Raw genomic sequence first — 13,822 nt, forward strand, 5'->3', positions numbered from 1 at the left:
TTTATTACATTTTAACACAAAAATCCTACGTTATATGGTATTCAGAGATATACCAGGCTCTAACTTATAGTTACATCATTGAAGGATTTTTCCACAATCTCTGCTACCTAATGCTACTTCACATGCTTCTCTCACCATATGCTTAATACCTGCATGATTAGACTTCAAGCTTATTCCCAGCCCTCCATGTCTTTTCTTCTTACCTATACCCATACTGCACTATTTACATTCTGTGAGGAGCAGTTCAGTGATATCATCACAAGATTGCTCCAGGGTCCTAAAATTCCAAGGCACAATCTCCATATACCCTGGGCAGCAAGCCATGCTCCATAAGGCAAACGACAAATGCCTGCAGTGAAATTATACCGGCTCTGAGACAAATTCCCCAATGGAAGTGAGAACCCTCCTGAGAATCCATCAAATTATATAAACAAGAATAGTCACGGGGAACCAGTCCAAGGAGACAGCTGAATTGTAGTGTAAGTTCCACTATATCAAAGATGTGGCAGTGAATCGAATATTTAACTATTATTCAGCAGGATCATTCAAGCTATCACTGTTTACTTTAATATAAACCTTCATAAGCTTGAAGACTTTTTAACCTTCTCATCTCTAGGACAAATAAACCATATTCTTTTTATTATTCTAATCTCTGGTAACATTCTAGCAAATCTATGCCTTTTTCTCATTATTCTTTGGTCCTCCTAGAAAAGGCTGCAGGCATTGTCCCCACTGCTGTTTTCCTTAGGCAGTGCTGTTAGCACTTTGACATTAACTCCTTGCATGAGTATTATATGTGGTCAAGGGGGAATTCAAGTTCCAAATATTCTCTGCATCACTGGCACTCCTCTAATTATGTGGATGAGTTCCAACTGATTCATTCTCTCCAGCGCAGTACAGTAGCTCAGTGGTTAGCACTGCTGCCTCACAGCATGAGGGACCTGGCTTTAATTCCACCCTTGGGTGACTATTGGTGTTACTTTGCATATTCTCCCTGTGTCTGCGTGGGTTTCCTTCAGGTGCTCGGTCCAAAGATGTCAACGTTAAGCGGTTTGGCCGTGATAAATTGCCCATAGTGTCCAGGAATGTGCTGGTTAGGTGGATTAGTATGGGGAAATGCAGAGTTACAGTGTCTGGGTGGGTTGCTGTCAGGAGGGTTGGTGTGGACTCAATGGGCTGAATGGCCTGCTTCCACGCTATGGGATATCTGTGTCATACAATTGAGCTTTTGATTGTTTTATTTGTTTTGGAGCTATGAGAACAGCGAGCAAAGACACTTTTGCTTCCCACCCCTAGTTTTCCTGAGGTAGTGACAGTAGGGCTTTTTTCTCTCAAATATAATAATCCTTCTAATGATGTACCTTCCACAATGATGTTAGTTGGGGAACCTCAAGGTATTTACTCAGCGACAGAGAAGGACTGGTAATGGATACTCAAGAGGACAACAGAGTACTTGGAGGTCAACTTGGAAATGCTTTACATTCTCACGACGTTGTTGCTGTTATCCATCTCATTGCAGCGAATTCAGGGAAGAAAGGTGTTTTTGACATTTGTGATTTGCTGCAGCTTATCTTTGTGAGCCTAATAATAGTAAATATTTTCTAAAACAATGGAGTCAGAGGGAAGGAGAGGAGAGGATGATTCCAGAGGCAGTGGGTATCTCTTGAGTTGTTGCAACTTTGTGGGCCTTGATGTCGAAAAGGCAAAGAAAACGTTTCTTGCTAGTCCAGCGAATGAGCCAGAGGATGAAGTGGAGCCAGTGTGTTGCAATGCTGTTGGAGAGAAAGCTGGAGAGTGTGCAGGTGGCATCCCGTGGCACTGAGTGTGGGTCTCCGGATGCGGCGAGAGCAACTATCTGTGGAACATTGAACATCATGGAGACACCAATGATCCTGGATGGATGAGGGATGAAACTTAATCCACGTGGAATGAGTCTGAGCTGAAGGCAGTCTCTGAGGAATGTGATGTTGCTGTGGAAATGAGTTTTAGCAAATACCTGGTCAAACACCAGGACTGACGATGAAATTAAAGTCGGTGGGCAAGAAAAAAGATTGGAACGGAAATCCTGTCAGAGAGAGGAGCAGAACTTCTTCAAGGTGGGCATGCCTAAAAGAGACATGGCAGTGAATAAAATACTAAATGAAAACCTAAAGAACAGCAGATGCTATAAATCAAAAACAAGAATGGAAGACGCTGGAAAAGCTCAGCAGGTCTGGCAGCATCCGTGAAGAGAAATCAGAATTAAAATTTCGGGTCTAGTGACTCTTCCTGAGAACTGATGGTAGCTTGGAACGTGTCAGTTTATATGTAGAAGGTAGGGTGCTGTACGTGGTAAGGAGTAAATGATACGAAGAGACAGGAATAACTGGATTCCACACATGGACTTAATATCTATTTCAATAATTTTAGGGCCTGAACTCTCCCATGTCTTAGCCCCCATCACCATGCACCAGGCCTTGTTATATCATAGTCTGCCATTACCCCCCACCTATTGTTAGCCACTAATAGTCTCCATTAACAGCTACTCACCCCTCCTAGCCAGATTGCTATCCACTCCTTTGTCTGTCCAACAGTTCTTCTCTCTCTTGGGGCTCGATCCCCACCTATTGTTTACTCCTCAGCCTCTTCCCCTACCTTATTTTCTGCATGTAAAGTGACACTTTCCAGGCAACCATCATTCTGAGGAACGGTCACCAGCCCGAAACATTAATTTTGATTTCTCTCTGCAGGTGCAGCCGGGTGCTGAACTTTTCCAGCAACCTTCTGGTTTTGTTTCTGTTTTACAGCATTGACAGTTCTTCTGAATATTGTTTGGATTCAGCAACTGAGCTTTTGTTTTACAAAATCGGAAATGAAGGAAGAATAAACCAATTCATTACAGACCTGTCAGTTTGATACCAGTTGTGTGGATGTTACTGAAATCTATCAATCAAAACACGGCGCTTGAATAGATGGACACGTGTAAGCTGATCAAAGAGATTCAGCAAGAATATAAGAAATGGAGATTATGCCTGATTTAATTGGTTGATGTATTTGCACTGATGTTTATTATGGTAGAGAGCGGTGTTGATGGATGTTGTCTGCGTGAACTTCCAAAAGATATTCAATATAGTTCCAGAGATGAGCAGAAATGAGAGTGTCCTGTGTCAGGAGATCGTGATTCATTGAAAAGTAGCATTGGGAGAGTTAAACAGAATTATAATGTCTTTTAATGGGTGGAATTTAACAAATTTCCCCAGGGATCTACACAAATTCCGTAATTTTTTGCCACGGTTATTAATGATGTAATTTGCTGTCATCTGTTTGGATAAGGGATAGACAGATTGGAATATTTCCTGAACAATAAGAGAATTGGAGCAAAGAGATTCAGGTGTCTATAAATCACAAATACCAACCTTGTCAAAAAACCTAATGGAAAATTTTGTCTGGAGGGCTTGTAATATACAAGAGTGAGGAAGTTATGCTTCATTTCTATAGGACCTTAAAGGATCAATACTCAATTTGTTGCTTTCCTTCCGCAAGGAGGTCTAGCAGCTGAGACCACAGTTTATTTTTAACCATTTCAATGTCTTCAGAGGGCACCACTATCATGAGATGGCCTCTTAATTGACCATCTCCAGGTAGATCTTCAGAAATCTTCACAGGCATCCCTTGCAAATCATAGGGCTCAGAATCCAGAAACGGTCCTGGCACACATTCAAAAGATAAACTGGTAAGGTTCCGTGCAGTGAATGAAAATACCACAAGAGAAACACCCGAGTTCAATGAAATACATGTTCCAAATCCTGCTAAAATTTATAATTACTGCAATATTCTTCATCCCTCGAATTTGTCCACAAATGTGTTCTCCTCAACGCATTTTTTATTGTCTTGCTCCCACAGCTGTATCTTCATGAAATAAGTAACCCCTAGCTACACATCATTCTATTTCAAAAGATTACTGTTTTGCTACAATGCTTTTAAAAATGCTCATTGTTATTGACTAGACTAAATCTACTCAAAATATATTAAGATGGCCTGGACCCTAACATTTGCTTATTTTAAAGAGAAATATAAGGCATTGTGTTCCATGTACAATTTGATTTGTCAATCTAGCAGTCTTGAAGCAAGACACACTTTTTCATACACTGTAATTAAAATGCAGACAAAATAATAAGAACTGTAACTGATCGACTGTTCCAATATAGTAACATCCCAAAACACACTCTTGGCAAAGGGAAATTCAGTAAAAAAATCTCTGGATTGTCTCACAAGCAGGATGAGAACTCTAGCTCTTAGCTGTAACAGAGAGAAGACTAAGAGCTTCCACATCCAACTTCAATATCCCAGCAACTGCAGAAAGCTAAAGCTAAACATCCTGGTTCTATAGGCATTTTACCTCATCCATTCAGGCTACTTCTATTGGTCCAATGTTTTAAAAATAAAATCCAGGTCCTCACAAGCTGTTTACTGTACTGGTTTTGGACCAAACTCTCCAATACCTCTGTCTTAACCTTTTTTCATTTAAAAGAAAGGACAAAATGCATATCTTAAAGCCATCCTGATCTAGGATTAGCCATGTTTCAGTTACGTTCTTGGGCTGAATTTTCCAGACCAGGTAGTTCAAATTAAGAATTATGCCAGATAAAGATTAAAGAAACCAGGTGAAGCACTAAATCATCACCGCCCAAACCAGCAAGCAATGCGATCAGTCACACCTGTGAAATCTTTCACTGCTGTGTCAGCCATATCTAATTCTCATATTATGGGAGCTAACATAAATATTGCCCCATAGGTACAGGTACCCTGCTGAAAGCAAAAGCCTGCATCCCTGTGGTATATCATGGTGGTAAGCAGTATAAGGCACCTTTAAAAGAGGCCAAGTTCTTGATGGCAGACATTTGGAAACCTCATTAACCATCTGGATAACAGTACCTGGATTTCACAGTCTTTGAAAAACTAACAGTAGCCAGTCGTATGAGTAGAAATCTGCAAATTAAATATCCAGAAATCTTTTTGCATAAAACGTTCGTTCAAGGTAGAAGCCAATTTCTCTTTTCTTTTCTCAGTAAAAAAAATCTTTCAGCCTGCTTTCCAATTTGAAGTTAAAGAAATATTCGTCAAAAGAGTCTTACAACTTATATACTGGATCCTCCCTACCAAAAATGAATAAAGCTTGTAAACCTTAAAATGTGAATCTGAGTGCAGAGATTGGTTGGTTTTGCCATGTTGTCTCTCCAATTCAGTTCCAAGGCAGAGGGGTGCCTCCCCCGACCTTCCATGATGGGTTATTTTGCATGTTGGCCATCCAGTGACATAACCTACTTCTACTGGCCAAGATTTATTAAAGGATCAGTCTAAAACTTATAAAATGAGCAACAGCAGTGAAAAAGAACATAGAACATAGAACATTACAGCACAGTACAGGCCCTACGGCCCTCGATGTTGTGCCAACCTGTCATACCGATCTGAAGCCCATCTAACCTACACTATCCCATGTACGCCCATATGCTTGTCCAATGACGACTTAAATGTACCTAAAGTTGGCGAATCTACTACCGTTGCAGGCAAAGCATTCCATTCCCTTACTACTCTCTGAGTAAAGAAACTACCTCTGACATCTGTCCAATATCCTTCACCCCTCAATTTAAAGCTATGCCCCCTCGTGCTCGCTGTCACCATCCTAGGAAAAAGGCTCTCCCTATCCACCCTATCTAACCCTCTGATTATTTTATATGTTTCAATTAAGTCACCTGTCAACCTTCTTCTCTCTAATGAAAACAGCCTCAAGTCCCTCAGCCTTTCCTCGTAAGACCTTCCCTCCATACCAGGCAACATCCTAGTAAATCTCCTCTGCACCCTTTCTAAAGCTTCCACATCCTTCTTATAATGTGGTGACCAGAACTGTACGCAATACTTCAAGTGTGGCCGCACCAGAGTTTTGTGCAGCTACAGCATAACCTCTTGGTTCCAGAACTCGATCCCTCTATTAATAAAAGCTAAAACACTGTATGCCTTCTTAACAGCCCTGTCAACCTGGGTGACAACTTTTAAAGATCTGTGTACATGGACACCGAGATCTCTCTGCTCATCTACACTACCAAGAATCTTACCATTAGCCCAGTACTTTGCCTTCTGGTTACTCCTACCAAAGTGCATCACCTCACACTTGTCTGCATTAAACTCCATTTGCCACTTCTCAGCCCAGCTCTGCAGCTTATCTATGTCTCTCTGCAACCTACAGCATCCTTCATCACTATCCATAACTCCACCGACCATAGTGTCGTCTGCAAATTAACTAACCCATCCTTCTACGCCCTCATCCAGGTCATTTATAAAAATGACAAACAGCAGTGGACCCAACACCGACCCTTGCGGTACACCACTAGTAACTGTGAAACAGAAACAAGAAAAGAAAAAAAATGCAGAGGAAACCAAAGCATGTGAAAGAAATAAACTGACCTCGCACAAAATGAAACAGACCTTCAATGAGAATAGAAAAGCAAACAGTTATTTACGGATTGATGCAAATTATATCTTTACTGAGTTACGAGCAATATGTGGAGCTTTACATTACAAGTCAGTCAACAAATGGTCTCACGAAGAGATCTTTGAAAACTGACCTTGTAATTAGCAAGTAGTACCTTCACAGAATTAATACATCTGGTCCTTCTGTGAAATTTACACAAACCAGAGAAGATTTAAAGGGTACTCAAAAACTGGTTGAAGATAGGAATTGCACCCAAGATGAACAGACTTCAATTCAACCCTGAGACCCAGCTGATGAGTTTGTCACAAGGTACTGCAGCAAAGAGCAAGGATGTGATTTCTTTGGAGAAGAACTCTGAGAGGTTAATTAAATGAGTAATTGCCTCTGCTACACTTAAAGGTTTAGGTAAGGATCTTCTGGGTAAGGAAAAAACCCAAATCATTGATGCCTCGCTCGAAGTTGGCTACCAACAATCAGTTACAGTGGCAGGCCGTCAACAATTACATCCTATAGGCCCAGCCAACACAATTGCAGAGGTCAGAAAAATGCACAAAATGAACAAGATGTGTAACAGAGATGATAGGAACTGCAGATGCTGAAGAATCCGAGATAACATGGTGTGGAGCTGGATGATCACAGCAGACCAAGCAACATCTTACGAGCAGGAAAACTGACGTTTCAGGCCTAGACCCTTCATCAGAAATGGGGGAGGGGAAGAGGGTTCTGAAATAAATAGGGAGAGAAGGGGAGGTGGATCAAAGATGAATAGAGGAGAAGATAGGTGGAGAGGAGACAAGTCAAAGATGCAGGGTGGAGCCAATAAAGGTGAGTGTAGGTGGGGAGATAGGGAGGAGATAGATCAGCCCAGGGAGGATGCACAGGTCAAGGGGCGGGATAAGGTTAGTAGGTAGGAAATGGGGATGGGGCTTGAGGTGGGAAGAGGGGATAGGTGGGAGGAAAGACAGGTTAGGGAGGCAGGGACGAGCTGGGCTGGTTTTGGAATGCAGTGGGAGTGGGGAGATTTTGAAGCTTGTGAAGTCCACATGATACCATTGGGCTGCCAAGCGGAATATGAGTTGCTGTTCCTGCAACCTTCGGGTGGCATCATTGCGGCGCTGCAGGAGGCCTAGGAGGGACATATCATCTGAGGAATGGGAGGGGAAGTTCAAATGGTTCACAACAGGGAGGTGCAGTTGATTAGTGCGAACCAAGCATAGGTGTTCTGCAAAGTGGTCCCCAAGCCTCCGCTTGGCTTCCCCAATGTAGAGGAAGCCACAATGGGTACAGCAGATACAGTATACCACATTGGCAGATGTGCAGGTGAACATTTGCTTGATGTGGAAAGTCTTCTTGGGGCCTGAGATGGGGGTAAGGGGGGAGGTGTAGGGGCAGGCGGTTGCAGGGAAAAATGCCATGTGTGGTGGGGCTGGAGGGGAGTGTGTAGTTGACAAGGGAATTATGGAGAGAGTGGTCCCTCCAGAAAGCAGATAAGGGTGGGGAGGGAAAAATATCTTTGGTGGTAGGATTGGATTGCAGATGGCAGAAATGTCGGAGGATGATGCGTTGGATTTGGAGGTTGGTGGGGTGGTACGTGAGGACGAGGGGATTTGTTTTGGTTGTTATTGCAGGGAGGGGAGTGTGAGGGATGAGTTGCAGGAAATGCAGGAGACATGTTTGAGGGCGTTCTCGACCACGTCAGGGGATGTTGCAGTCATTGAGAAAGTAGGACATCTGAGATGTGCCAGAGTGGAATGCCTCATCCTGGGAGCAGATGCGGAGGTGAAGAAATTAGGAATAGAAGATGGCAGTTTTGTAGGAAGATGCGCGAGAGGAGGTGTATTCTTGGTAGCTGTGGGAGTTGGAGCCTACAATTCCTTCCACTTCCTACAGACAAAGGAGGTGGCCATGGCTACTTGCATGGGCCCAAGCTATTCCTGCCCCTTTGTAGATTACGTGGAACAATCCCTCTTCTGTACCTACACTGGCCCTAAACCCCACCTCTTCCTCCGTTACACTGATGACTGTATCGGCGCTGCCTCGTGCTCCCACGAGGAGCTCGAACAGTTCATCTGCTTCACCAACACCTTCCACCCCAACTGTAAGTTCACCTGGACCATCTCTAATACCTCTCTCTCCTTCCTGGACCTCTCGGTCTCCATCTCCGGCAACCACCTAGAAACTGATATCCATTTCAATCCCCCCTCCCTGACACCCAGTTAAATGATACAATATATCTCAAAAGCCCCAATATATATGTCAGATTTTGATGGTGTGCTGACTACAATTGAACACCCTGTATATGAAAGCCCCACCACAATTTCTGTAAGTGAACACTTTGCTGTTACTAAATAAAAACCAAAAGAACTGTGGATGCTGTAAATCACGAAGAAAAACAAAGTTGCTGGATAAGCTCAGCAGGTCTGGCAGCATCTGTGGAGGAGAAAACAGAGTTAATGTTTCGGGTCCGTTGACCCTTCCTCAGAACTTTGCTATTAATATTGCTTTTGCACTCCTGGCAGGGAGCTTCACCTGTCAAAAGGGCATTTTGGGTCCATATGTTACAAAGTATGAATCAGTAAAACAAATCCTTTCTGAAACTATGCACACAGTTCACTTTTAAAATGTCAGTTTTGGTGATTAGCTTGCCTGTTTCGCCCACGCTCCCAGAGTCACCCATGACAGCTTCAGTAAGCTCAGGCTTACCATGATCCGCCCACTCACTGCTCAGTCCCAATTTGTAGTAACTACCTAGCCTGATAGCTGGAAACTCTATTCTGTTTGATAAATTTTGACTATGAATGTTCTTACGTTGAATTCTGTTGTTTGTTTTCTCTAGATCTGTTTTGTAAATCTTGATGGAGTGGATGCGAAGAGCAATAGTAAAGAATTCCAACAGGTAAAGTAACTGGGGTAAAAATTATCCTTTCAAAAAACATCTAGTAACATAAATGACACTGGGATACCAGTCTGACAATGTGCCCATGTCTGGCTGAATTACCCTTTTGTAATTTTAGAGGATGCATCAGCTTTCTTATGTTAACTAGGTAAAATCCATAATCAAAATAATGAAGAGAGAACTGTATTAACTACTTATATATTTGAATCAAGGCCTAAGAGAAAGCCAGAACTAAAATGTAAGCAGTCTCTTTGTCAACTTGATATTAACTGTATATTTTACTCTGCATGTTATTCATAAATGAAATCGGCTTCATTCATTTAATCCTGCATAGTTCTGAAAATTGTGAATTGAAGCAGCAAGATACTGGATCAATGTCATCTGAAATGCTGCCTTTCAGAGAAAGGGTTAATGATTACAATTGCAGGAAGTCTCAGCAGGACCCAGGATGTCATTGCAAAAAATGTATCCTCTCTCTGCTAAATCAGCCGACAATAATTAACAGGGTGTTATTGCAAGGAACTCCTGCAATTATTTTCAATCGACCTGTTTAGGTGTGTGAAAGCATCCCTCAAGAGCAGGTGAGATTTTGGCTTGAGCAAAAGTCACCACCACCGCACAACAGAGTCCTGAAGGAGCTCTAATATAAAATCAATTAATAGCAATTTCACACATCATTGCATTACAATAACAGGTTCACCTAATTATTTATTTGTGACAAGTAAATAGAAACTGAAATGCAGTCTGAGCAATTGTAAGTTCATGACTAACCAAAACTCCAATAAGCAAATGCAGTTACACATGGTGAACTTGCAAATGGCAAAGACAGAAAGATAGATCTTATATTAACTGTAAATCCAAGAACTCTTGAAATTCAAGAGGTAAAGAGAGGAAGAAATTATCTCTAGGGAAAAGTAAATGAGTAAACTATTAAGACTAAAGGTCTAACAAGGGACCTATGTTCTAGTCATCCAAGGGTCTTAAAGCAAGTGGCTACCGAGGTAGTTGAAGCATTAGCTATAATTTTGTATAATTTCTGAAAAGATCCCATCAGATTGGTGAATCACTAATGTGTCATTTCTGTTGAAGAAAGGAAGAAGACAAAAGACTGGAAAAACCAGTCAGTTTAACATCAGTTGTAGAGAATTGTTAGAATCTATAGGCATTGAATTTATTGTCACATGTATTCAATGTTTAATACAGTGAAAAATGTGTACTGTCGCTGTGCATAAGTGCCATTCACATTAATTTAGAATAAAATAATAAAAAAATGAGAACTTAAGGAAAGTCCAAACTTTCCTTCTCCACTGCTATAGGATGCCACTGCCAGAGTCCTGCTCCAGGCTTCCCAACCCACTCCATGCCACTGAAAATGTCCTGCTCCAGTCTTCCCAGTCCACAACGTGCCACTGAAAAAATCCCTTGGCCCCTGTATCACTCCAGCTGTTGGCCCCTCCGACACTCTGGGGACACAGCCTCTCCATTGGCTCCGCGGCCACGGTCCCTCCACCACTCTGAGGACACGGTCTCTCTGTCACCACCTCGCGCTGACTTCTCCCGCTCGCCTCAGGCTGCCTTCTACCACCTGCACCCGCTCATGCTGCTGGCTCACGCTCGCTGCCTGCATGATGCTCTGGGGCTCCTTCCCCCTGTGCTGCTGTGGAACTGTTCCCTGTGCTGCTCCTGGGCTCGCAGTCCATGTGCTGTTGCAGGGCTCACTGCCCGCAGTGTCCTGGACACGAGGGCTCACTGCTCTGGATTTGCTGCCGGCTCCGCTGCTGAGCAAGAGAAGAAGCAAAAAGAAAAAAGGGAGAAGAGTAGGCAGTTTGTGTGTGGCTAGTTGGCTGTGTTTTATGTCACAGGACCACAATACCAGCAGTATTGTGGTCCTGTGACATAAAACACAGCCAACTAGCCACACACAAACTGCCTACTCTTCTCCCTTTTTTCTTTTTGCTTCTTCTCTTGCTCAGCAGTGGAGCCAGCAGTATTGTGGTCCTCTAACAGGAGAGTCCTACTCTGCCACTATCTTGTGAGTTGATTGCGGAAACTTAGACTTTTCTTGATGGTATCATGATTTTTCATGTGGTTCTGTGGAAGGGACATTTAATTTAACTAATTTATTAGAACACCTTGAGGAAGTAACACACAAAATAGATAAAGGGGATTCTGGGGATGTGGTGTATGTAGATTTCTAAAAGGCATTCAATGTTGTGACACAACAAAGGTTACTACTCAAAATAAGAAGTCATGCTGCAGGGGGAACGAATCATTTTTGAGTTGGCAAGGAGTTACAAATGGAGTACCCCAACGATCAGCACTGAGGCCAGCACTATTTATGATCTGTATCAGTGACTTGGATGAAGGGACCGAATGCACGGTGGCTAAATTTTACTGATTGTGCAAAGATGGATAGGATTATCCATTGTCAAGAGGGCATAAAGCATTTACAGCAGGCAGTGAAGCTGCCTGGAAAAGTGAGGGAGGAAGTGTTGGAGGCAGTTGAGATGAGATGGGCTGCTACTGCTCAATTTTGACAGCTCCTCCTGGAAAACCTGTGTCTGCCAGGACAATCCGGTGCTGGTGGAATTGAAAATCACCATGGCTCTGTTCTTCTTCATTACTGGCTCTCTTTTCAAGGCTTGGACATGTGTGGAATATCCCAGCCTGTCATTAATACAGCAGGGAGGTGACAACGCCTTGTCCAGAAGAGCTGATGAATTTAAGATTCACAACAGACTTAGAGGTCAGGGTATCAGAGATGTGCATTTTTCTGCCATCGCAGGATTCTCACAAGGGCAACTGACTGCACACAAGTGGTGCTTAGGGCTTCCTGTGATCAGCCAGAAATATCGATAAACTGAAAGTGGTTTCACACCCTGAACAGACTGTGAGCATTGGAAACTAACCCAGTGTGTGCACATTACCTAGAGAGCTTTTGTAATTCGTGCATCCACATTAGCCGACAGTATCACAAGTGTTTGTTCATTAACTGCAGGGTAGGTTCCCATCTCTTGGGAGATACCCATCCTGAACATAGCCAACGACACTTGTGCAGAGTTGACCAAGTGCAGACCAGGAGAGATACAATGGCACATGTGGTTCCACAAAGGATCCCACAGCACAACTATTCAACTGCTGAAGAGGAGGTTCTTCTGTTTGGACCACTCAGGTGGAGCTCTGGAGTATTTGCCCAGAAAGAGTAAAAGCAATCTGCTGCATGCTGCACAACCTCAGTGAGCAAAGTGGGTTTAGGGGAGTTAGTGGGGAGGTGGGGTGGGATCTGCAGAGGGGAAGATCAAGGAGTCAGTTTTCTCCTCACTCCAGAGTCAAGTGAAAATCATGTTATTGATGACCAGGCACGTGGTGTGAGTTACAGTGGCAGGTGCCAAGTCAATGGTGTAACATGGCAGACAGGGCCATGGCACCTTCACCGCCAGGAGATTCCAGGCAGGGAGAGGCACTACAATAACTATAGGAGCCCAGGGTTCTCTGTGCTTGCAGAAATCTTTGTTTCATCACATTTTCTTTTTACTTTGGCGGTTTTAAAGTTGATGTTTTCACTTTAACACTGCTGGTATTGTGGTCCTGTGACATAAAACACAGCCAAATAGCGCTAGAAAAATGACCACATCATTGGTAACAGGGCCAGAACACCACCTGTATAATACTGTGTCCATCTGTGGATGTCTGGCACCTGGAAGGAAAATGCTGCAGGCCATTGACACAGACAAGCCCACTCATGCCAGCTAGTTTAGAAACTGGATCTATTTGTAATTTCAGAAGGAGTTACACATGTCTCAGGGATGCATTATCCAAATGAGGGCAATGCCTTGTGGCCACCAATAAGATTGCAGTAACTTGGCTTTCAAGACGACTCAGGCTGCAACCTCACCGCAGTGAGAATCTGATGATTGTCTGACGGGTGCATCCCAAGTCTCCAACTTTACAAGTGATGCCCATGGGTTAATGCTTAATGTCAGAAAATAATATCCAGCAATGCCGCAACAATAAATGGTGCATCATCAGGATTGGATCATCAGAAGCTGATGGGAGCCTTCAATGCAACAATGAGCAATGTAATGAAACTACAACATTCATGAGCAAAGTGAAATGAAATGTACATTTATCAGTGAGATTACAAACGCATTGATTAGACATCTGTGCTACCTTTGTGCCAGTATAATTTATTGATGTTTTTGTTGCTACAAGTCACTTAAATGACTCTGGTGGGGATCCACTGATGAGCCAGGGCTCAGAGGGCTCGGGCATGCTGAAAATCTCCTGCACTGCCCTTGACTTGTTCTGCTGGAGATTCGCTATGATTGAGGTAAAATGGTAGGGTACCTCTTCATGGGCTCTGGCATTTCTGTCAGATGTTCCTCTGCCTTGTGAACAGGTCTCTTTTTGGCAGAATCTAGAGGCTTATCATCTGCAGGGGCTCAGAGTGTGCCTGG

General features: G+C 43.1%; 1 protein-coding gene across 4 annotated transcripts in view; it reads left to right on the forward strand.

Annotated features, from left to right (window-relative positions):
* The window catches only part of sphkap (SPHK1 interactor, AKAP domain containing), a 439,339-nt gene that overhangs the window by 382,652 nt on the left and 42,865 nt on the right, over nucleotides 1-13,822 (forward strand). For all 4 annotated transcript variants that reach the window (XM_059651148.1, XM_048541821.1, XM_059651147.1 and 1 more), the window contains exon 4: nucleotides 9,306-9,365. In XM_059651148.1, coding sequence (XP_059507131.1) covers nucleotides 9,306-9,365 — 60 coding nt within the window. The remainder of the gene's footprint in view (nucleotides 1-9,305; nucleotides 9,366-13,822) is intronic.

Source organism: Stegostoma tigrinum, chromosome 14 (genome assembly GCF_030684315.1).
Source record: "Stegostoma tigrinum isolate sSteTig4 chromosome 14, sSteTig4.hap1, whole genome shotgun sequence".
NCBI lineage: Eukaryota > Metazoa > Chordata > Chondrichthyes > Orectolobiformes > Stegostomatidae > Stegostoma > Stegostoma tigrinum.